This window comes from Tursiops truncatus, chromosome 2 (assembly GCF_011762595.2).
Source record: "Tursiops truncatus isolate mTurTru1 chromosome 2, mTurTru1.mat.Y, whole genome shotgun sequence".
Taxonomy (NCBI): Eukaryota; Metazoa; Chordata; class Mammalia; order Artiodactyla; family Delphinidae; genus Tursiops; species Tursiops truncatus.
In genome coordinates this window covers 90,054,703-90,079,959 of record NC_047035.1, presented here as the reverse complement: position 1 = coordinate 90,079,959, position 25,257 = coordinate 90,054,703, and the positions used below count along the sequence as shown (strand labels likewise).

Here is a 25,257-nt window from a genome sequence, read left to right as displayed (position 1 = left end):
ACAGCAACTTAATAGAAAGAGACCATAGAAATGAAAGAGAATACAATGCTCAAGAAACCCAGGGAGAAGCAAGGCTGAAGATACATTTCCCTGAATTGTCTCTTCCTTCATTCATCTGTCTAAGCCCAATGACAGCAGCCACTAACTCATGCCATGCTAAGGAAAGAACTAAGTGGAATCATTACTTTACCTCCCATTTCCATATTTGAGGAACGTTATCTCTTACTACATTCTGATTCAATTGAAACAATGGAATTGAGAAATGCCCTATACCAAATAGCAAGAGATGTTCACAGGAACCTGATTTACCAGCTATACTTTTAAACTATTAAAAATTTCACACGAGAACACATATCATGAATTTTAAAAATGCCTGTTGAACTAGCGATACGTGGACAAGGTGAGCCACTGGGATGTTGGCCTGAAGCATTTGACTGTTGCTGTAGTACAGTTCATCTGGTTTTCTGAATTATACGTTTTTCAGGGGCTCTGCCCAGCCTTCCAAGATGAGAATGGTGGTGTAACCACGACCTGACGGCAAGTATTCCAGGTAAGAATATTTTGGTATATTTTAAAAGAAGCTCTCAAGGATGTTGACTGACTTAAAAATAGTTTAAAAACACGATAACTTCCAGACCTCTTCAACATCAAGAGGCAGGATATAATGATTTGTATATTTTATTTTGACTTTACATGCGGTGTTAAAAACCCAAAGTACATATTATTTACACATCCACAATACAAGTTTACAAGATATCTATACATGTTAAAGTACTCTATAAAACAGTATAGAGCCACTTCACTTTAGGGTTACTTTTTATGCCGTACCATTAAAAAAGATACAATCTGTGTTTACCTTTGCACAAATGGATAAAGCATTTTAAAATTAAATTAACAGGATACAGACTAGATTTTATGTTAGGAATTTCAACATAAATACTGATAGAACTCACATTACAAACTACAAGGCAGCACAATGTTACAAAATGTTATCCGGGTTCACATAGAGTTACTGTTCCACTTTCCGCACGCTGGGATTAATATTGGTAAGGTGAATTCAAACAGGTTTGTCAGCGATGGACTGAGTAGTGTTTATCGTTGGTTGGTTTAATTTATTATCAATCTGTAATACTTTAGTTTCAAAGCTGAAGTGTTTCAAGAACAGAAGTTTTAGCTTTTGAGCTTCCAGAGACCTCAGGGAATTGTGTTCTTTATTAAACAATATTCTCAAAGGGAAAGAATGACTGCATCCGTATTCTACATTCTGCATCAAAATGCTCTGGTCTTCTGCAACCCATCTCCCCCAAGTAATAGATAGCATCACAGGAAAACAGTTGAACTTATTTGTCTGACTAAGTCAGGAGCATTCCTCTGCCTTGATACTTTCTAGATGAGGTTCAATAAACCGTGGTGTGCAGCATATTAACCGAAATCGTCATCAGGGTTGCACATAATCAACTCTAAGTGGCTTCTGCAAAACTACAAATAAATGACTGTACGGTTTCCGCAGGTGTCACATTACCCAGGAAACCTCATTTGACTTCACATTATCACTGTTTCATCCTTAAGAAAGTAGGAGTGGAATGTTTATCGTGGCAAAGGATGTAATGCAGCTATTTGGATAGATTGTTTTACAATTAACTGTTCTAGATTGTTAGGATTTTTTAAAAGTCTTTTCAGGTGCTGGTTGAAAAACATTTACAACTGGCACTCAGTAAATGATGTGCTATACTGAAAACACTTGACATATTTGAGTACTTCTATCATTCTCATGAATAAGGCACAAAATGCACAGATTTAGGTAAACTCACATGTAATATGTACAGTATACTGTCATTACCTGCATGACTTAGGAGAAAATTCTCACATCACACAACATAGACAACATGATTGCACCACTGTTAGGTTTTCACAGACTGTTTCTGCTAAGCCAATTACAACCCTCTCACATCCCCTTCTTTTGTCTTCTGTTTTGTGTGTGTGTGTGTGTTTGTTTTACCTTGGGGTTAGGGGGAATTAAAAGAAGAGGAATTTTACTACATGGGAGAAACCAAACACCATCAAAATAAAACCTCGTTAGTGTGTCCAAGGTTGAGGAGAGTGATTCCGGCTCGGATTCTCAGTGGACAGGTGAATTTTACTACTGAATACTGGTGGATGAATCAAGGATACCTCTTATCATCTCCATCTCCTTAAGCTGGCAAGACTGTTATCGAAGTTTTAGTGAATAGCAGCACAAAATTACTTAGAACTCTTACATTCTGGCACTGGGTAACACGTCAGTCAAGTTAATCATTTTGACCGTCAAAATCAGCCTCGGTTTTCTTTCTTTCTCAAAGCTGAACCCAATGGACTGCTGTGGGAAGAAGTTACTGTCTCTTGTTCAGTAATGTGCGATGTAAATAACTCCATAGCACTAAAAGATGCAATGGGCACCTAAACAAATCCTAGTGGGGACAGAACACACACACACACACACACACACACACACACACACACACACACGCACACACACACATGCACACGCAACACAGTTCCTTGGTGGCATGAAAAAAAATGCCACACGTAAAAAAATGCTACAGTTTGGGTCAAAGACTGAATTTTTAGCAAATTGTTTGGTAATCTACAACTTCTTTTCTTTGAGACATTACCATTGTTTTTTGACATTTGTGCAAGAGGCAAGGTGAATGCATACATATTAAAATGTTCACATTTAATGGGAAGACCACACAGAATGGCAGTCTAAGTTGAACCCATTTTCAAGTATTTGCTCACAGACAGATTCTTCTGAGCACTGTATCAGCTCCTTATACTGGTTACAGGTAGCCCCTCGGAGCCACATCTCTCTTTAGTTTCAAACAAAAGAAATGGAATGACCAGCACCTTCCTTTGTTTTCAGGCAAGTACACAGAAGCCTTGCTGCAGTAGCTACGTACGGCAAGTTCTGATGTTGCCAAAGTTAGGAAGCGTTTCTTTGGCCACTTGGTTCTCTTAAAATACAAGCGAGTCTCTTGTCTTAATGTACCCTTACAACATCATCCTCTCAACAACATGGACAGGATAAAGCCACATGGGGAAGAGCACACTTGAGGCCTAGTAAGTATATTTGTTCAGTGGTCTGACAGATGTGGTTTGGGGAACAAATGAAGGCTTTGGTGGTACATCAGGTTTTAATGACGGTGTCCTCTTTAGTCCCGTCCTGGGAAGGGTGCCATTACTGGTGTAGCTGCTCTGTCTGGAGAGGGAAGGCTGCAGATGAACACTCACCGGTGTTCCCTGAATATAGTCCACCTTCGCCCCTGCGGGGGTGGGCATGTAGCCTCCACGGTTCATACTAGGCTGTCTAGATAACAAAACACCATTTGGTGAACTTAAGTTTTTAGGCATAGCAGATATAGAGTGCCTCTGGGAGGAATTTTTATGATAACCCCTTTGTCTTTCCAGAGAAGTCATTGGGACGCCAGGAGTGGTGGGGACGTCCACTCGCTTGGTTGGGCTATTTCTGGGGAGAGTCGAGGGAGGAGAGTAGAGTGAGGCCTCGCGGTTAGGGACCTTGGGCGGGACCTCAGACATAGGTCCCACGGGATCCAGCATTAGGGTCTGGTGGGCCATTTGGATGTCTCCCATGATGGCTTTGGGGTTACTATTTGGGTCATTTAGATGCTTCAGGAGATCGTTGAGGGTGTTTCTGGAATCCACAGACCGCCGGTGATCCCTTTTACTGGATGACTTTGCAAGAGGGTGGTCAATGTTTTGAAGTTTCTTTTCAGCTTTGTGAGCGTTGGAGTTTGAGAAAGATGTGTTGTAGTCATGGGTAGCATTAGGAAGGACAATGGCACTGGGGATATGTCCATGACTTAGTGGGGAATGCGGTGGGGGACTAGAAGGAAAAAACTGGGGGGTTTCCTTCCTTGAAGCCCCATGGCCGTGGGCCTTGTCTGAGTGGCTCTTCATGGCCTGCAGGGTCTTCTGGTGAAGCACAGGTGTAGACTCAGGTGTCGGGAGAGCAGCCAGCTCGGGAGGTTGGCCTCGCTGGTCCATGACCATGGATTTCGTATCTCCACTGGGTGGCAGCTCTTTCCGACTGGTCAGCAGGTTACTATACAATTTGGGAGAATCTATATTCTGTTGATATTCCTTGACTGGGCTGTCAAAGAGACCATTCAGCTTGGCAAAACTTCCACTGGAGTCCGTGCACGACTGGGCAGATTCTGCATCTTTATGGATCTTTCTGTTTCTCCGAACAAACATGTCACGATAGCAGTATACTGCCACACCTGCAATGAATGCACCCAAGACAAAAGCCGCAAAGACACAGGTGATGAGGACATTCATGTGGACCATCTGGTTGGACTCTCCAGATTGGACTTCCCATCGTACACCTGCAACAGACACACAGGAGAAGAGTCTGAGTGAGGAGCTTCTTTAAAACAATATGAGCCAGCAAGTGGCTCCCACTGAACCAACACTACCTTCACATGGTCCGTATGCTTAGCTTGGAGGGTGAGGTGGACTCCAAAATTCCATATTTTTTCCTTTAATCCCAATAGGATCCCCAGAGACATTTATGATCGCTACAAATACCAGGACAACGCTAATCTTCCACTGATCTGTATTTGTCTTTTCCCCTCCAATCCCTCTTAAATAGTTGTTACATAACATTCAAAATTTTAAGGGTTTCTACCTAAAAATTAGAGCTAGAAGGTATATATTTTCTAAGTGGCCCATTTTAAACTCATAAAATGTTTTTTTCTCATGATTTTCTCTTAATTCATAAATCAGGATTAAAGGGCAGCTACTGGGATTAGGGAAATGTATGAATTGGTATAAATATATATTTTGCTAAAATAATTATGCTAATGCAATTATGCCATCTTAATTAGAATGAAAGTATATAGTTCGTTCACCAACTAAAAGCATCTGCTTGGTCACTGTTAGCTACAAATATAGCCTCTCATGTTTACTTTGATTTTTTTTTTTTTTCATTCCATCTTGGAGTGAAGCACTCTTGAATTGCCTGCTATGAAAGAAATCCAGACAGTCTAAGGAAATATACTATGTTAAGTAATATTATCCAATTGTCTTAAGATATTTAAGAAATATCTAAATTAGACTAGAAATAGAAGAGTGAATTAGTTTATAATTATTGGGATTTTTAATGCAACCACAGACATCTAGACATGTTAGTTTAAGAGGTATCCAAGTCTGTTACATGCTACAAGCACAGCTATCCCAGAGTAAGGTAAGTCAGAGTGATTTGAAGATGCTGTTGCTTTAGGTTAGTACTAAGGCCTTTGAACATTAGTTGTTTTTCACCAATGTCGAGGGCTATGGAATTCAGTGGCATTGTGAAAGACAAAGAAAGAAACGTAGAGAGAAATGGAATTACTAAAGAAAATAAAAGAGGAAGAATAATTATAAAATTGTTTACAATGAAAACAAATAAAACCAAAATCAATAGATGTAAATCATAAATGACAATGCACTGCTATAAAAACTGATTGGAAACCTGATACCACAGTTTGGGAAGCACTAAAGAATAGATTTTTTCCCAGAGTGATCTGTCTAACAAGGTAACTCAGCAGACAGCTCTCTGATAAATGCTTCTATTATGGGCTGAAAATGATAGTTACGGACGAGCACTCTGTTAGGTTTCAGCGCTTGTGGCATTCAAACAACTTCGCGCCTCCCGTACTTTTCAGATTGCATTGTAAATTGCAGCTAAACAAAAGTCTGGGAAAGGCTCCTCCACAAAACATCCGATATCAGGATATTTGCAATTAATGAGTTTTGCTTTTGGATATCGCTGGGGTGACCCTCGGAATTCTCTGATACCCAGCAGAGTGTAGCTTTTTCAGACAGAAGCCGACACGGATTAGATTGTCTGAGTGGCTGCTTTACCAACTCCTTCTTCAACAGCTTTCCACCTCTTTCATCGGCTAAGGAATGCACACTCCACATAACCACAGAAAACCTGTGTGAGTGTGGCCAGCGGCAGCGATGGTAACAACAGAGGCAGCTCCGTCCGGCTTCACCTCCACACGTTCCTCAGAGATATTAGGAATCAGGTTTCCACTCAGTGAGAGATGAGTTCCCTGGTGAGGCCTTACCCTTTGGGATACCTGATAAAGGATCAGTAAAATCAGAAGTGTTTGGGTCATCTTGAACTACAAATTTCCGGGAGCTGGTCAGTTTAGGTCTCCAGGTATCAATCACTTTAGGTGTAATTTCTGGGATACTTGCCATTGTGGTAACAGAAGATGAAGATACCTCCATGTCTGTGGTGGCAAACAGATTTTTATTAACATGGGTAGTGACAGCGGATGGCTTCTGACTGGTCTGTTGTATTTTCAAGTAAAGTTTAAGCAAATTTTATGAGAAAGCCTGTTCTAGGATTTCATAAAAACACATCCAAGGAGATTATACCAAATCCTTTTCTTGCAAGGGAAAAATATAAGCTAAAAATGAACAATAAAGACATATTAAGCAGATTTCGAACTTGAAGACACTGAAAATACTCCTCTACGAAGCCTCTGCGGTGATTAATGACACTCATGGAAAAGGTATGATGAATCCCAAAGACTAATTGCTAGTTTCTCATCCTTTTGTGAGACAACATCACTTCTTTTGTGTATATTTGTTTAAAGCATTTTCATAGATGGTTGGAAACTGTATTGCCTTCACTGGGGAACCTACAGTGTAACGTCATCAGAAAACACCTGATTAGGTCTGCATAAACACTTGATTTTAGACCTGACAAAGAGGCTGTCCTGCTTTACCACAGACATCTTGTCTATCTGTAGATTACTGACTGCACTGAGGGCTCGCCATCCACGGTAAAGCACTGAAGCAGGGATGAACCTTGTCCGTGCCTTCCAAAATGCCCGGGGAGTTTCTTCCAAAGAGTTAGCAGCAACTCATGCAAAAGAAATGGCATTCACAAGCTGAATAAGGATGTTCTGATACACAAGATCTTCCATCCTTTTCTCCCCTCTGAGGAATGAAACTGCTGGTAAGTTTCAGAACCAGCAACAGGATCGGGAGTAACTTAACCTCTTTGTGTGTCTATTACTGATTTCTGCCAAGCAGATTTTCCCTCAAAATGTAAGCATGTGATCTTAGGTTAAACCCCTGGAGACCCCAATTCAGACTGGTGCAACGGTCACAGATGAAGACTCCAAAACGGATGCAGACGAGAGGGGCACAGGGAGCCCAGCGACCATCTTAACACGTCAGAAACCAGCTTCATTCGATGGGAACCTTTTTCACACCACTGAGACCACAACATTCAAAGGTTTCTAGGATCACCACAAACCATTCAGAAAAGATCTCTCAAATTTATAAATACACATTTTGGGGAAATGTGTATTTGTTTACTAGGTCTTAGGAAAGGTGAGGAGAGAAGGGGTAAATAATGAAATTCTGCCATCCATTGAATATAGATGACCAGAGGGAACATTCACAATGCACAGGGGTGAGAGAGAAGGAAGCTTGGGTGGACGGGCGTGCAGCTGGAATGCAGCCTATGTTAATCCATTGGATTTTTCTTAAAGGATGTGCCTTGGTCAATGATGGGCTGTTAACATGCTACACAGGGTGAAGTGCTGAATAAGAAAAAGTCTTTCGGACCATCAGGGGGGTTATGAGTCAAAGCAGAAAAATGAAGGGCTGCCAAACTGTGCAAAAGGAAGGGAGAAGGGGCTGAAAATGCTGAACTGAAGGAAAGAAAAGGTTGTTAATTCAAAAAAATGAAAAAAAACTAACCAGATGTTGGACCGCCAAATATTTTGTAATCTGGTGTAGTTGAAGTAGGCAAAATTTCTAAAAGAATTAAAGGAACAAGTAATCAGTAAAAAGTAACCAAAAGAAAGCAAAAATTTACGAATTCCAATTAACTCAAAAAGTCAAAAGAAAGGACTATAAATTAAAAGAGTAACCTACTGCTTAGACTACCTTTCTCTAGATTTCCTACAAGATTGTAAATGGTGAAGGAAAAAACAAAAGTAAGATTCTTCTCTAATGTATCCCCATGACCAAACAGCTCAGCTTTTGTGACGTTTAAGTTAAATGCTAGGTGGCATGTGTCCTGAGTCATTATAAAAGGCTGATTGTAAAATAATGTTCACGTGCAAATGTGGTCAAAAAGACGCACCAGGAGGGAAAGGAAGATTCGGTCTTACCATGGCAGTCCCCTAGATGGGCTGTGTTGCCATATTCCGTGTCCTGTTCAAATCCTCCAGCGCTGTGGTTATGGAAAGCAAAGAAGTCTTCAGTTAACAGCCTTCATAGGAACACAAGTGACAACCAGAGCAGAACCAAGAACACAGATGGATTAGTAAGAATGAGCAGACAGAAAAAAACAAAGGACATTTCAACATAGCTTGCTAAAATGAGTATTTCTAGTAAACATTTGGTAACTAGAATGTTTAAGAGAGCAGAAGAGAATTGCTTCTTTCTCTCCATCCATTTCCCGTAGGTATTTCACCGTCTACAATCTCCTTTCCCTCTCACAGCTCCAGATTTTCTTTTTTTCCTTCTCCCATACAAAACAAACAAACAAAAAACAGAAAAAAGGAAAGAAAGAAAGAAAAGTAAAGCAAAAAAGAAAAGTAGTGCTATTGGAAGTTTTCTAAAATTTCTAGCTTTAGAGTCCCTGGAGAAGATAGAAGCACATCTGGAGAAGATCTCAGCTAATGTGACAAAGTATACTTACAGCATCCCTGGGGTCACTTGACCACAGGCCCCTGGGCTTAACCAGCCACAGTACGGGTCTCGAGATGCAATACAAGACCTGTATAAAACCAAACAGAACGTAACTTGAATTTTCTCATCATCAAAGGTAATGATGCTGTAAGACCCGGGATAAGGAAAGAAACATCAGCCTACTTTTTACATGATGCGTAACGCTCACAGCGACTGAGGGGGATGCGGATAACACAGCTAGAGAACGCCACGTATAAAGCATGATGAACTTTATCCAACTGGAGTGAGATGACCCTTCTGTCCTCCTCATTCTCAGCATTGCACCTATATTGTGGGAGACATTTGGAAGATAGACGTTTAGTAAGGCAAAAGCTACAGGAACTACATGAGGCAAGTGAGGTTTGGTTTTTGCAATTATTGAGAGCCGGGGAGGCGTTAAGGAATACTCTCAGTAGCAAACCAGGCAAGCACGTAATTTAGGAAGTAATAATGATGTGATTCATCTTCTACTGCTCTGCATGGCTGGTTTAATTTCAGGCTGGACAAAGGGTTTTTTAAAGATTGGCTTCCCGTTCTGATGATCGAAGGGAATTGCATTTGTGAACAGCATGTTAGACTATAGGGAAGAAAAAGGATAATGTTTTAATGCATTTAAATCTTCCTGTGCTAGATATTTCTGGATCTCTCCTTAGTCTTCTTTGCTCCATTTCTCTCATCTATTTCTTGTTTGTTTTAATGGTCCACATAATTTTTTATATCAGTGGTTAGAAGAATTACGGTGTACTGTGTGTGTGTGTTTGCAATCAGCTGTCTGCTCCATGTAGCATCCTGAAATATATCTTCAAGGTAAGAGGGTGGTGATAAAATATTCTCATTTTCCATAGGTGACAAACAAGGGCTGAATTATTTTTAAACTCATCACTGTCTACCCTCCAAGCCCTAGCGGACTCAGGAAAACAACAAACCCGGGTTTTATTTCAGTGAGGAAAAAAACAAAACAAAACACTGATATGCCAAACCACTGCTAATTTAGAGGGCTGGAAGGAAATGACTAGATGAAACACACACTGGAAGTACTAGAAAGTGTTCTCGTATAATATACCTACTTTGCATGGTTGTACGCTTCAATCTCTTCCAGTAACACGCTGTCATTCAAAGAGAAAGGACTGGTTTTTGCCAAAACTTTAAGTACCACGCCAGCTTCCGAGCCAACGAAGATGACTGTGTAGTTCTGGTGGGGTCCCGCAGAATGGTCAACGGCGATGGCCGTCAGTCTGTACCTGCCGGAGGAGGGGAGCCAGGTCAGGGGGGCGGCCAACAGGAAGGGAAGCCACTGGATGGGAGAGGGCCCGTGTTTCTGCACAGTCTTACCTGATCCGAGTCTTTGTGAACCAGGGCTCGTCGGCAATGGGTGGGACGGCAGAGTCCATCAGGGGGTGGGATTTAATGAACGACAGGGTTTCATCCGGGAAATCGATGGAGGTTTTATAAGCTTCGGCAAGCCCATGCTTTGCACAACAGCCAGGCCTGAAAGGAACATAGTGTGTTTGGTCCCCCCTCACAATTTGTATCTAGGGATTAAGTGTCCATCGTGGAAGACGAGGTCGAGAGAAAGGAGAGTGAACCAAACCAGAGGAGCGATGCTATTTCCCTGAACTCTGGGGGCTCTCCATATTCAGGCTCTCAGAGTCATATTCACTGACTTTCTGTCTGTAGCGCTGCACAGGGACCCTTCCTGGAGTGGGAGGTTGGCCCAGCTGCTCTCTGAGGACGGATGCTTCCCACGACCGGAGGGTTTTGTCAAAGACAAAAATCCTCTCTGTTTTTTTTTTTTTTCTTACCTTGGCTTCGGTACTTTGTCTTCAGGGACTGCTGTCCAAACAGAATCTGGAGTTTTCTGTTCTTTAAACCGTCCTCTGAATACTTTTTCAATGTCATCCATGCTAAATGCACAGACAGCAGAACCAGGAATGCTGAAAAAGAGGAAGGGTGTCAGGAGACAATGGGCCTGTTCTTGGCCTTTTGAAGCGCCGGGGATCTGTTCTCACCTGTTGAGCTGTGTGGTAAACACCCCGACCACAGTGGGGACGCCATTGATTTGTATTATGTCTGTGACAGACTGCAGAACATCAAAGTAGAAAAAGGAATCTCCGGGGACAGAACAGTTAAGACGAGCCTTCAGAAATGAAGTCCAGTGTTTCTCCAGGACCCGCTGGGAGCCACCCATGTCGTTTTTACATATGCGGGCCACACGGGAATATACAGCCTGCCCACGGGACAAAAGCAAAGCAACGGGGTTATGAGCGCGTTGGAAGAACGGGAAGAAAAAGCTGCCAGATGAGGGAGGGATGAAACATGCTAAAGATACATGTGGTTCAAAAGACTCCTGCAGCCTTCTCCCTAGGGATCTGTATAGTAAGAATGTCAACTAGATTTATCTGTGAGAAAAAAGGGCCATTTTCCTGCTCTGCCAAACAAGCTCCATAAGAAGTGAGCTATCGAACGGCCCGGCTGAATGGAAACCATTCCCATGCTCTGTTCTCATATTGTTAACAAAATGCACCATTCTTAAACCTGGCATAGAAGGGGCCGCAATATTCTAGAATCATATGGGCTTGCACTGAAGTATTCAACAGTGAACAGGGGCCCTTACTTTCCATCCTGCCTTCTGACGCTGAGAAAGAATAGCTATCAATAGATTCTAAAGAGTTAAAGAAGCATCTGTAGCTCAAGGGAGCCTGCAGAACATTCTCTGTAGTAACAGAAAAAGAAAAAAAAAGAAATCTCAAGGCCCAAGGCTGCTGTTCCCACTCTGGCCATTGTGCAGGCATTCCACAGCAATTATTCTCAGGATAAGCAACTCACCTCTCTGCACTTGGCCCTAAATGCTTTGAGTGCTGGAAAATATGCAAAGACTTTACCAAAGCGGGCTCAATTCCATGCAGTATGAGTGCACAATCATATACTTGCCTTGCCTAAATTATTATGTTCGACAGCAATTTCTCGGAAGAAGAAATAGACATAGTTTCCATATTCTATGGCATGAAGAAAGTGTGGCTCTGAAAGAGAAATTGAAAACCAACTGGTTCCTAAAGGATAATTCAATTAGTATCAGACCCTGACTGCCAGGCATGACTGACAGATGTCACATTGCTACATTCAAGCCAAGGAGAACTCTGATATGCCAGCGAGTCTGTGGATCCCAGTATGGGTGTGCTGAAGCTTCAGGGAACCCGGAGTCTTTAATGTTAGCTAATGGACTAGAAAAAGCCTACAGGGAAATGAACTACAACAGAGGTCTTTGTTTCAACAGATTTATTCATTAACTTGTAGTTAACTAGGGAAGGAAACTTCTTACGCTGAAAATAAAAAATCTTGATTTCTAGACTCCAAAGATCAAAATAACTCTGCAGATACGAACTACTGATTCCCAGGGTTAACTTTCCAGGGTAGGTAGATGGAAGCGGGCAAGGATTATTACATGCATTTAGAGTTAGGCAAATGGCACACAGAATTGAGATCTTTTTTTTGAGGTCACTTAGGATAAAAATCTACTTTCCTCACGTGGCTACTGGTCTCCTCATCCCCCATTAATGCTCCGTTCACAACCAAGGCAGCTTGTACTTGGCTCTAACTAAACAATATAAAGTCATGCACTGAATTTCCTGATGCCCAGGTCTCCTGTTCCCACTCAGCCGTGGTACTTCCCTTGGTGATCTCCCAAAGCCGTTCTTCAAAGATACCTTTGATCCACTTGGAGTCATATTTTATAGTACGAAGGGCAGATCCATCGCCCATGCTTCGGTAAATAACGGCATCGCTGGCCAGGAAGTCAGCCACTGTGGCAGAATACAGCTTCCCATCTGAAACCAAAGTTATAAATTAGATAAAACAGCCATAAGTATCCTAAGTGTGTTATCTTATATAGTGTATTATATCCTCTGGAGTGATTTCACCTACATCATTGCTACATATACAAATAAATCTAAACCCGATGCTCAGAATCAGCCTGTGACAGGTTGACCCACGGTATTATCTAAGTTTACGGATGAGGGATTGAAGCACCAGAAAGTTAAGCAACTTACTCAGGGTCACTGGCCTAGTCAACAACAGAGCCAAGTGTCAGAATACTTATATGCTTTTAATTCCTCTTTTTTGAAAACTTGTTCATAGCTTTTAGTCTTTTTTTTTTTTTTTTTTTTTTGCGGTACGCGGGCCTCTCACTGTTGTGGCCTCTCCCATTGCGGAGCACAGGCTCCGGACGTGCAGGTTCAGCGGCCATGGCTCACGGGCCCAGCCGCTCCACGGCATGTGGACCGGGGCACGAACCCGTGTCCCCTGCATCGGCAGGCGGACTCCCAACCACTGCGCCACCAGGGAAGCCCAGCTTTTAGTCTTTGAAACACCTGTGTCGAGGTAGCTATCCTAGTTATGAGCTTTTTTCTTCCTTTAAATTCCTTTTGCCCCTTCAATGTCATTAATCATTTATATTCATTACACTAAAGAATCTTACCGGCAAAAAGGGCAACGTTGGTTTGTCTGGCATCAAATGGGCACCTTGCCAAGCCACTAATTTCTTCCCCATCATACTCTAAGGTATTCAACTACAAAAGAAAAATAAATAGCTAGTGTCACATCTGTTCAATGTACATGTTTGAAGGCAATACTGCTTTATTTGCACTGAAATTCTACGGGAAGAATTCTGTCTTTATTCCTCCATAGCATTAGAGATAAAACAAATTACTGGGTCTATAGGAGAAAGGATTTGACGCTAACGACATTCCCGTAAAGGAAGAAAAGTTGATTTAAAAAAAGCACATTGTATAAAATATACTTACCCTATAGTATCTACACATGGGATTAAAAGCATTGGTGCCACAAACAAAAACCATCTCGTCGTTTCTTGGAACAAACACTTTAATAAAGTTGTGGCATTCCTCCTAAAGAAAGTAACAATTCCATTTTAGACATTCCATATGCTTACACTGTGGGCTCAAGCCCCCACAGAGACTCAGTCTAGTAGGCACTTGTTTGTTTCACTTACTTTATGCTTGCCTTTCATGGCACAGTTTTCTCGATCCTGTTGTCTTGACCGCCATGTCAGTTTCTGTATCAATCAAGCAAACCAAAGTTCAATATTTTAAATATCGAGGGGAGAGGGACATTAACCAAGTTCTGAGAGAGTGCAGATAAATTTGCCAACTCCACTTGCTCACCTTGTTTGGTATGACTTCTGTTTTGGGGATTTCATTTAAGTTTACCGTATAAACTTGATCCCTGTTGGAAACAAGGCAGTAAGTCATATCATGTGAATACATAAAAACGTTAAGCTGATTCTTATTTTATTTTTACAGATCTGCTTTTATGGTGTTTTGGAGATCATTTGGATTTCCTCTGTCTCCAACAAAGTCAACAAAGAGTGCTTTTTCATTAGTGAGTCGCTTTTATATATCACTGTGGTTAGGGAGCAAAGAAAGCTCTTCAGGCATGGGTCAAACTGCTACTTGGTATTAGCACAGACATACTTCTAATATTTGCTTGAATAATTCCAAGTTAAAAAAAGAATAAAGAATGATTTTTTTCTCCTGCTGCTTTAGGAATAAAGAATGGTGCATGATTTCTTGATGGCAGTAATAAAATAAGACTGCGAAAGGTTTTTGCTCTATTTTGTTCCTGGTACACAACACTGACTCTTCCGGGTGAATATTTTTGGCTACCTGCAATTTTTGATCACAATACATATTAGTTTTTCATGAACTAGACACATTAATGCAAGCACCACAAGAGAAAAGAATTTTAATCTAATAAACCAACGAGAGGAAAATTACCTGCCAGCAATATAAAGTGTGTCTCGAATTTTCAACATCAGCTGAAAGTCCAGCCTATGCTGTGATTCATTGCCTGAAGGGCGTCCTCTAAAAACCGGATATTGCCTTGAATCTGCAAGTAAAAATGGGCTAAACCGTCAGTCAGGATTACGGAGCTGAAGAATCGATATACAGCATTGATTAGCTGTATATACTAGTTGTAAAAGGGTTTTAACTAAATTCCCCTCTTAAGGTCTTGAATATGAATGAATAAAGGACAGTGAATGTCAGCAAATGGTCTTTTTCTTTTAACTGAAAACATATAACCTATATATGGGCTGCTTTAGAAAAGCACCTAACTAAACTGTCCCATTTTCTCCAGACGCTAGGAAATGATTATGGATAAATTAGTATGTAAAACATTATAAAGACATAAAACGCTCTCTCTCTTTCTAAAGATGAATATGCTTAGAAAATCAAAACCAAAAAAGCTTCCTTCTTAGAAAAGGAGAATGTTCTTTAGATTACTTACAGTGATAGTCAACAGTATTAAGGGGTTCATCGTCTTCAGGAAAGCTGACTGCTCTCAGCTGGGAAATCATCAGAAGCAGCATGTAGGCACAAAGCAGGAAGAACCTCATGGTGGGCCAAGACGAAATCAGAGCAGCCCCTCCTCAGAAATCCCACTTAGCTACGGGAAAACAGAAATAGTTTGGAAAGATCTCTATGCTGTGATGAAACTGTTTTGTCATTTGCAATCAGCTCAATTTTCACCACCAGCTCTCCAATGCCCTCCCTCCCATCAGAAAGATGGCAGTGGTGGAGGAGGTATCTCTGAAAACACAGGCCAAAGATGGAACCATGCCAAGTCTGATGAAAGCATCTGGTGAGCATATTGAAATTTGAGGCCGATTTGCAAGAGTTTTTGAGGTAACTACATATGTTATCACAGCAAAATCACCAGAACCACAAACAGAAATGTTGGTGGCTGATAAGAAGATGGGCAGAGTTGGGATTAGAATTTTAATTAAACTCCAATCTGCTTCCCTTCCCCCATCCCTGAAATAAATCCAGTACAGCTCATCTCTGCCCCCTCCCCGCTAAGATGCCCAAGCTGCCTCGAGAGTATCCAAGGAGCTATCAGTCCTGTTGCCCCTCACAGCCCCTTGAGGCCTGCCAAATTCCCAGCATTATTTAAGCCCTACCCCTAAATTCTTAAGTAGAACAGTTCCCTAAGCTTAGAAAGAACAACATGAAAGTACTGACATGAATGACCTTGAATCAGGGTGAAAGAGAATTAAAAGAAAAGAAATGAGTTCATGATCAATCAATCAGAGAGGGGCCGGGACGCAGCAGCACAGCTGACACCAGATTACTGGGGAAGCCTATATTTTTACATAAAACCATTTGGACACAAACCAATACCCTAAGTATGCCTGTCCTCTTAGCTTTATTAAGCTTTAGAGCCATACAGGGCCTTAGGGACCATCTAGTTCAACCCCCTCATTTTTCAGATAAGAAAACTAAGACCTGGAAAAATTAAGGGACTGGCTGAATTTCATGGAGCTATTTAGGGCAAGATCAGAGTCCAGACTCACATCACCTGAGTCCCCATCCAGGCCTTTTTCATCAAATTAGATAATGAAATTAAATGGCTGTTTTTTTTTTTTCCTTAGAAAATATAGCACTCCAAAAAAATCATTGGGGGGGGTAATGAATACACTCATTATCTTTACTGAAGGGATGTTTCATAGGTGTAGGCATATGTTAAATTTTAACAAGTTGTACAATTACATATGTGCAGATATATTGTATGTCAGTATCTCAACAAAGCTTATAGTGTTAATCGTACAATATTAGCTGCAAAAATCTTTAAGTGTTATTAATTTATTAGAAAAATAAATTAAGGCCCTACTGGGCCAATGGGTATTTTTGTGAAACTGTAAAATTTCTGCTTCGCAACAACATCACTCCTTCTTCAACAGAAACTGTCACTTAGAGCTACTATACTGAACAGTAAAACATTTAGCTTTAGCCTTAATCTCATGTATCTAAGAACTTTAGGTGTGATCATGAGAATCACTTCAAATTCTGGGGGAGTACAACCACTCAACTAAGTACTTCCCATGCCTCTTTCATCTTAATGTCAAAAACACAGATGCACACACATGCATTCTATACAACACTCTCAGTATTGGTCTTTCTAACTAGAGTAGAAGCCAAGTATGTATATGTGGAATTTAGAATCTTGGTTTTTCAAGAAGAGAGAAAAATATTGCAATACGATTTTTCTCAATGGACAACTAATCCAGCAGTAAGTTAACACACTTAAAATACTATATCGCTTATATGTGGAATCTAAAAAAATGGTACAAATGAACCTATTTACAAAACAGAAATAGAGTCACAGATATAGAAAACAAACTTATGGTTACCAAGGGGGAAGGGGGACTAAACTGGGAGATTGGGACATATACACACTACTATATATAAAATAGGTAACTAATAAGAACCTACTGTATAGGACAGGGAACTCTACTCAGTACTCTAATGACTTACATGGGAATAGAATCTAAAAAAGAGTGGCTATATGTTTATGTATATGTATAACTGATTCACCTTGCTGTACAGCAGAAACTAACACAACATTGTAAATCAACTATACTCCAATAAAAATTAATTAAAAAATAAAAATAAAAATGCCCTGCAAAAAAGCCTGGAGGACTGGGCCCTGCGGCAGCATCATTCTATACTCTAGTTGAAAGAGTGTGGACTTTGGTGGCAATGGGACTGGGGCTCGAATGGAACTCCACCACTTACCAGCTAACCGACCTGGGAAAGCTTCTTCGACCTCTCTTAGCATTAATTTCTAAAAGAACTAAAAGCTTGGCACCTACAGCTTCTGAGCAAAGTTAATCTTCCTTGCCCACTTCCTACAGGACACCATGGATATGACCAAGTTGACCTTAACAATAGGAGCAAAGTCTGGAAAAAGATATCCTAAAATATTAAAGCTATTTGGCCAGTTTTTTTTCCCACAAGTGGATAGTTAGTTTAAAATACGAAACGACTGTTCTTAGAATAAATTTTACAACTTGAGCCTATTTATCGAACCTAGAAAAAAAGTAAAAAGCAATCACCAACAATCCTGCCATCTCAACCCAACAACCGTAATGATTTCGTTCTAATCTTCTTGCCACACACACATATTTTCAATCATGACAAAATGACCTCTTTCAATCTACCATTTTTCCTGAAGCAGCACCTTCCTGTCTTGCTTTTCCACAGTGTTTTCCCATTTATAAAGACCCTAAAGAAGATGTGGTATATATACATATACCACATATATATGTATACAATGGAATATTACTCAGCCATAAAAAAGAATGAAATAATGCCATTTGCAGCAACATGGATGGACCTAGAGATTATCATTAAGTCAGACAGAGAAAAACAAATATCATATGATATTGCTTATATGCGAAAGCTATAAAAAAAGATACAAATGAACTTATTTACAAAACAGAAATAGACCCACAGACATAGAAAACAAATTTATGGTTACCAAACGGGAAGGGGGGGGTAAATTAGGAGTTTGGGATTAACATATACACGCTACTATATATAAATAGCAGAGGGAAGTATACTCAATATTTTGTAATAATCTATAAAGGAAAAGAACCTGAAAAGGAATATATATATATGTATAAGTGAATCACTTTGCTGTTCACCCGAAACTAACACAATATTTGTAAATCAACTATACTTCAATAATAATAATAAAAAAGACCCTAGACATTGAAGCAGTGTAAAAATATGAAATGTTGCCCTAGGAATTAAATTCTGCTATTACATCAATCCCAAACTGGATGTTTCTGCTGGGTATCAGAGGAAAAAACCAGAAACACCAATGAATCCTAAAGAAACACAGAAATATCTGCATGAACCCAAGAAGGTAGTTCTGTGAATCTTTCTCCACTAGGACAGGTAACTGAATGGTTCACATTATGTGGGCAAAGCTTCCATGCCCCCGACAGCAAGGCAGGGAGGGGCCCTCACCAGGAAGAGTGCCTTTCACAGCTGTGATTCCAGCATTGAGACTGAGGGTGGAATCACTGCTGACTCACTGGCAAGCACCAAGCTGCTGGCTGAGCCATCATTTCCTGTAACTCATTCATCTGACACTGCAGAAAGCAATTTCTCCCTATACCCCACCCCTCACCAATCTCATCCTCCAAAAATAAAACCCCACCACTAATTACTTCCTGTCCCTGCATAAAGCTTTATTTAAAAAATTACTTTCGGATTTGCCACAGAACTTATAAATGGAAGCATTTAATGTAAAAACATATATCAAAGCGAAGCTGAGTAGGGGAGGTAAGAATCTGGAAATACCCAAGAAAAATGTACCAGGAAGGAGATTTATTTGCATGTAAACCCCTCAGACTACTTTGTTCTCACCTTATTTAAGGAAGTATCCCGGGATTCCAGGGCTCGGTGAAAACATCAAACCAATTATGTGGAATGAAGGCAAGACATGAGGCAGGACAAAATGTTGGAAAAGAACCTAGACCTTGAGGTTAGAAAGATCTGAGTACAGACTTGCTTGTGCCATTTCCTTCCTGGCTCTGGAACCTTGTTTAAAGTGAATTAACCCTTTAAACCTCAGTTTTCTCAAGTGTAAAATAGGAATAATTACCTTTACTCCCTCATAGGTTCTTCTGGGGATTAAATGAGATAATCTATACAAAACGTCTAACACAGAACCTGGCCTATAATAAATCTTTAGTAAATCTTATTGAATATTATCATGACTATTATTGTTAGATCTTATTGTGCAAAAGGGCCAAAAAAAAAAGAAATATGTTTACTCTTTTATTTTGTACAGCTATTTATTTACAACTGTTTATGTACATCATCATAACAATAATAGAGGTATTCTTAGAGGATAAGGTACAGCTTCATAGACATTGATGCCTCCAAGAAGGAGGAGGGAACCACCTTCCTTAAGTGTAAGCTTATAGTAAAGAACATACCTATATGAGGTTATTCCTTTCAGTGAGAGAGCAGGGAATCTGAGTAAGTATATTTTGGATTTTTTTTTTTTTGTATGGGCTTCCCCCTTACATTCTTGATTTTAAACCCAAATATAATGAGGATAGCTCTTAAAAGGAGTTCAGAGCTGCCGACACAGCCAGGGCTTGAGTGACAGAGACTATAATTTTTTACACAAAATGCTCAACATTCAAGCAGCAATTACTAGACATTCCAAGAACTAAGATTAAGAGAGAAAAAAGACAATAGAAAATAGGACCACAGGTAACCCAGGTATTAGAATTCTCAGATATAGTTTAAAAAAGTAACTATGTTTATTTTGTCCAAGAAAAAAAGATGACAAGATGGAGAGTTTCACCAGATACCTAGAATCTATTAAAAAAGAATTAAATATAAATTCTACATCTAAAAAGCACAGAACTAAAGCTTCTTAACAGATGTGTTTAGCAACGTATTTCTTACAGCTGAAGAAAAGATTAGTGAACTGAAAGATAGGTTAATAGAAAATACCACACAGAAACATGGACAGCAAAAAGGTTGGAAAAAACAGACCAGAGAGTAAGAGACACACAGGATCTTGTGAAAAGATGTCACATATGGGAGTTCCTGAGAGTGAGGAGAGAGAAAAATGGACAGAAACAATAACTGACAAGATAATGGCTGCAAAACTGATGAAGGACCATAAGGCACTCATTAAAGGATCTCTAAGAACTTCTAAATACAAAGAGAAAACACACTTAAATATATCATAGTAAAGATGCTAAAAATAAAAATTTTTTAAACGTTAAAAGCTAAGATAGTTTACCTTCAAAGAAGCAAGAATACTGATGGACGACTTATCAATAGAAATGATGGAATTCAGTAGACCACAGAATGACATTTTTCAAGTGCTGAAAGAAATTACATTTCAAGCCTAGAATTCTATAATCAGTGAAAATATTCTTCAAAAATGAAGCAAGATAAGATGTTTAAGATAAGAAAAAACCGAGAGATTTATTGTTAGCAGGCCCAAACTAAAAGAAATACTGAAAGGAAGTTCTTTAAGCAAGAGAATTTATAGGGTTGGTTAATACAAGTTCTTTTTATGGTTACAGAATAGTGGCCAAATTTGAAATTAATGAATCCCAGATAGAGAAATTGATCTATAGTCTGTCTCTCTTAAAGCTATATTAGTTCAAAGGAAATGAGAATTCAGAAATGCAGTATGCCTACTTAATTTTCTCCCCAGTCCAAAGAACCCAGAAAGAACCATGCTGATTTTAAATCCCTGGCTCTCTTCTGGAAATGCTACTTCTCAAAGAGGAGCTGTTTAGACTCTCATACTCTCCCTACACCTCAGGATCTGACAGTGGAGTTGCTTCTGCCCAGTTTCCCAGTATTTCTTCTAGACTTTGGGCCTCCATCCTTTTACAATAAAATGCTGTGCTTACTTGAGGTTCTGCCCCTCCTCCTTTCTTTTAGCCGATAACTTCCCAGTCACTTTCTCTAAGAAAAACATTTCAAAGACTTTAGCAGTCCTGGTCCATGTGTCAGACTTTCTTGCAAAGTTTCTAGCTAGGATGAACACAGCCTTCTGCACCTTCCTTCCCCAGAGCAGCTGAGCTGCTGTAGGGAAGACAACCACAGTCTGCGGCAATTTGGTATGTACTAATGTCACAGAATTCTTGACCACCAACTACAACTCACACTATAAAACTGTGGGGATCCTATGTTTCTCGACTAGATTTGCCCACACCCCAAATCAGTAAGTTTAAACTTTCCCCATTCACCTCAAGGCCCTCATCTCTTCTCCCTCCTCACAGCTACTTCACATAGAAAATAAAGCCGTAAGTTAGGAACTGCCTCAATCCTTCCCCCTTCCCATTACCAAGAACATCAACCTATATGCTTCGTCATGAAGTTTTTCCTCCCTCTCTCCTGTTCTAAGAGGATTTCACTCCCCAACTCCCCTCCATGTGCTTTAAACCCAACCCCTTCTGTTTTTCCTGGAACAGAAAAAAACATGGATTATATTCTTCTCTTCCGGCACGTTCTATAAATTTTTATTGCTTAAATATTATCCATCAGCACTTAAATTTGCCCACATCCCTCTCATCTCAAAAACAAAAAAGGTGAAAAAGCTCCTGTCACCCCAGATCGTCCTCTAGTCACCGCCTATCTCTTTCTTTCCATTCGCAGACACTGACAAAAAGTTTTTCATTCTCACTGTTGTCATCTCCTCACCTCCCACTCAGTCTTCTACTGCCTCTGTTGTAGCTCCTCTCTCAATAACATCTTTTAGTAAAAACACTGATGACCTCCAGGTAGCTCAATGCAATGGATACTTTCCAGTCCCATCTCATGTAATCCCTCAGTAGCTTTAGACGCAGTTGACTGTCCACAGCTTTTTAAAGCCTTGCTTGCCTTTTACCACATTCTTCTGACCTTTTCCCTACTTTTCTGTCTGCCCCTTGTTTGTCTCCCGTTCATTCTGTAGATGCAACAAGAATGAGCTTTTCAGAATATAAGCCCCATCATAGAATCTCATGATCCCCCAGGAACTTCCTATTACTCTTAGGAGAAAGTCCAGATCTTTGCAATGAGGCTTTAAGGCAGTTCCTGTTCTGAGTCCTGGCTCCCTCTCCAGCCTTATCTTGAGTCTCTCTCCCTCTTTATTCATGCTTCTACCACCCTGGCTATGGTTCTGGCCTTGGAATGTGTCATATGCTATCTACTTCCACCAAGCCTTTGCTCCTCCTTTCCCTCTGGATGACCCTTCTTGCCTCCCATCCTTGGCCTAGTTAAGTCCTCCTGTAGTTCTTCAGAGCCCCAAGAAGAGTCAGTCCCTTGGGACAAGCAGGTCTCACAGCTGTCAATACTTGATACAACTGTGAATAAACTGTAAATGAAGGAAGAAACAAAAGCACTAGTCATGTGTCCTGAAAACTACCAGCTCGGCTAAATCTCTCAGGGCAAGATTAGCATTTTGGATTCCTGTCTGATTCAGCTTTACTTACTACTGTTAAACAAAACAACAACAATAACAACAGAGAGCAGCAGACCCAGGGAGGATGAGCACCCTAGGTTCTGCTCCCAAATAGCATTCATTCTTTTATTTGAGTGTGCTATGAACTACAGGAGAGAAGCGGGGTGGGCCTGGAGCTGCAGCAAAGGGCACCATTCACTCCACAGTCTATGAAATTCCAGGGGGCACTGTTTACACTGCAGTGCATGAGAAGGACGGCCCGTGGAGTTACAGGAGTTATAGGTCTACGGCCTGACAGCCCCACATGACAAAACGGAAATGGAGCAATGGGTTTAAGTAGATTGAAAAAGAACAAAGAGAAGGAAGTTAATTGCTATTCCTGGGAACCTTACCAACACACGGAGGGTTGTCATTGAAGGTCAACTACAAAAGAGCAGTTGATGTTTCTAGAGCATTCACGTTTCTAGATACTAGGCAGTGCGTCCTGTGTAGGGCTATGGATTTCAATCTGTGCTCAGCGTCAGTATTTAATGAGAATGGTGTGACAACCAAGGCTGACAGCATAACCTCCGGAGTATAAGAATGTGAGAAGAAGAGATGATGATACAGGTTCCAGAAGACCTCTTAGCAGAGTTGGGGCAGGGTACTCTGGGCCCTTCTCAGCAGTGTGGGTAGCTACTTACATCCAGGCTCACCAAGTGATTCTTGACTGATGGAGTCTCTTGGGAGAGCATCAGCTCTCTCATTTAAGGAAGCTCTACCGTCACCCCCACTGCCACCGTCCCCCCCTTGGCCCGATCCTCTCCTGCACAAGGGCTTGGGGACCAGGGCACCATGTATGAACGAATATATCCTCCCTGACCCTGGGCCAGGAAGAGGTTTCTGAAAGGCCCTCGACTTTGAGACCCTTCCTCCCTCTGGGAACTTGGGTGCCCAGGTGAGAGGAAGAGGCTTCCTGCACTGTTCTGTTAATGACACTTTAACAACTTAAAACATTGCCCTCTGGCATGTTGAGGAAATGACAAAGCAGCTCTCTGACTCACCCCCCCCCCCCCGCCCCCCCGCCCCCGACACAGCTGAAGTCCTGCTGACACACCAGAATCTGTAAGGATGTACATTCTGATGGAGCAGGGAACAATCAGTCTGGAGGATTGGGAACTTGGAAGCATAAGGAATGTCAGGGCTGCTTCTCCCACTGACACCGGCAGCAGGAGAGGAAGGGACCAGGCACCAGCAGATCTGGGGTCATGGACTTTCTATGTGACCATGGACAGGAAACCTCACATTTTGGGCTTGAATTTCTTCATGTAATAAAAGGGAGATAAAAAGAAGATGTGGTATATATATACAATGGAATATTACTCAGCCATAAAAAGAAACGAAATTGAGCTATTTGTAATGAGGTGGATGGACCTAGAGTCTGTCATACAGAGTGAAGTAAGTCAGAAAGAGAAAAACAAATACCGTATGCTAACACATATATATATGGAATTTAAGAAAAAAAAATGTCATGAAGAACCTAGGGGTAAGACAGGAATAAAGACACAGACCTACTAGAGAATGGACTTGAGGATATGGGGAGGGGGAAGGGTAAGCTGTGACAAAGTGAGAGAGTGGCATGGACATATATACACTACCAAACGTAAAATAGATAGCTAGTGGGAAGCAGCCGCATAGCACAGGGAGATCAGCTTGGTGCTTTGTGACCACCTAGAGGGGTGGGATAGGGAGGGTGGGAGGGAGGGAGACGCAAGAGGGAAGAGATATGGGAACATATATATATATGTATAACTGATTCACCTTGTTATAAAGCAGAAACTAACACACCATTGTAAAGCAACTATACTCCAATAAAGATGTAAAAAAAAAAGAGAAATAAAGTCTATTAAAAAAATAAAATAAAAGGGAGATAAATTGAAAGTGTAGGAGCACTTTTTCTCAGAGTCCATGAGCTCCTTCTGAGGGCTGGAGGACAGAATCCAACTTCCCTGCCTGCTCAGATAAACATCCTGGTGTAATACCCACCACTCCCACGTTCTTTCCCCTCCACATTACCAGCATCTCAAGTGGCTCTCATCACAAACAGTATCTCCCTGATTCTGAGGCTGCCTCCTTTATCTCCCTGTCTCTCACCCCTTCCCCAGCCAAACTGCTTTGAAGAGAAGTCTCAGTCTACTGTCTCCATTTTCTCACATTTTATTCAATTTTTAACTCACTTCAGTCTAACTTCAACTCTTGCCCGTCAATCACCTTACGGTCAAATCCAACTCAATCCTCTTTTTTTTTTTTTGGCCGCGCCTCGCAGTAGCACGCGGGATATTAATTCCCCGACCAGGGATCGAACCCATGCTCCCGTGCAGTGGAAGTGTGGCGTCCTAACCACTGGACGGCCAGGGAATTCCCTCAATCCTCATTTTAAGTCTTCTTTCATCTCCCTGAAGTATTGTCATGGTGGTCCCTCCTTCAGATCTTGAAGCTCTACTTTTGGCTTTCATAGTTATCTCCTCACCTCTCCAGCTACTCCTTGTCAGCAACCTTCCCAAACTTGTCCAAACATGCCCTCCCTGAGATGTGGTTCTTCATGGTTCTGTTCAGGCTCTTTGAAGATTCACCCACATTACACACACTTTCTTCACTACCACTGAGTAATTGATGAATCCTCACTCCACATGCCCAGCAGAGATCATACGTCTCTGCTCCAGATCCAGCTTGCAACTCTCTTGCTAG

General features: G+C 41.0%; 1 protein-coding gene across 9 annotated transcripts in view; it reads right to left on the bottom strand.

Annotated features, from left to right (window-relative positions):
• Positions 1 to 571: 571 nt before the first annotated feature.
• Positions 572 to 25,257, bottom strand: part of SEMA6D (semaphorin 6D) — a 55,093-nt gene continuing 30,407 nt past the window's right edge. Inside the window, exons 2-19 of one of the 9 annotated variants that reach the window (XM_073800921.1) lie at positions 15,043 to 15,201; positions 14,532 to 14,643; positions 13,920 to 13,980; positions 13,748 to 13,810; positions 13,542 to 13,643; positions 13,217 to 13,307; positions 12,447 to 12,566; positions 11,674 to 11,762; positions 10,752 to 10,969; positions 10,545 to 10,676; positions 10,075 to 10,230; positions 9,810 to 9,983; positions 8,887 to 9,027; positions 8,714 to 8,791; positions 8,181 to 8,281; positions 7,765 to 7,821; positions 6,111 to 6,278; positions 572 to 4,382 (exon numbers count right to left, since the gene is read on the bottom strand). In XM_073800921.1, the coding sequence (XP_073657022.1) occupies positions 3,094 to 4,382; positions 6,111 to 6,278; positions 7,765 to 7,821; positions 8,181 to 8,281; positions 8,714 to 8,791; positions 8,887 to 9,027; positions 9,810 to 9,983; positions 10,075 to 10,230; positions 10,545 to 10,676; positions 10,752 to 10,969; positions 11,674 to 11,762; positions 12,447 to 12,566; positions 13,217 to 13,307; positions 13,542 to 13,643; positions 13,748 to 13,810; positions 13,920 to 13,980; positions 14,532 to 14,643; positions 15,043 to 15,151 (3,261 nt within the window). In that variant the 5' untranslated portion in view covers positions 15,152 to 15,201 and the 3' untranslated portion in view covers positions 572 to 3,093. The remainder of the gene's footprint in view (positions 4,383 to 6,110; positions 6,279 to 7,764; positions 7,822 to 8,180; positions 8,282 to 8,713; positions 8,792 to 8,886; positions 9,028 to 9,809; positions 9,984 to 10,074; positions 10,231 to 10,544; positions 10,677 to 10,751; positions 10,970 to 11,673; positions 11,763 to 12,446; positions 12,567 to 13,216; positions 13,308 to 13,541; positions 13,644 to 13,747; positions 13,811 to 13,919; positions 13,981 to 14,531; positions 14,644 to 15,042; positions 15,202 to 25,257) is intronic. The other 8 variants (XM_073800922.1, XM_019929103.3, XM_073800924.1 and 5 more) reach the window with 8 other exon arrangements.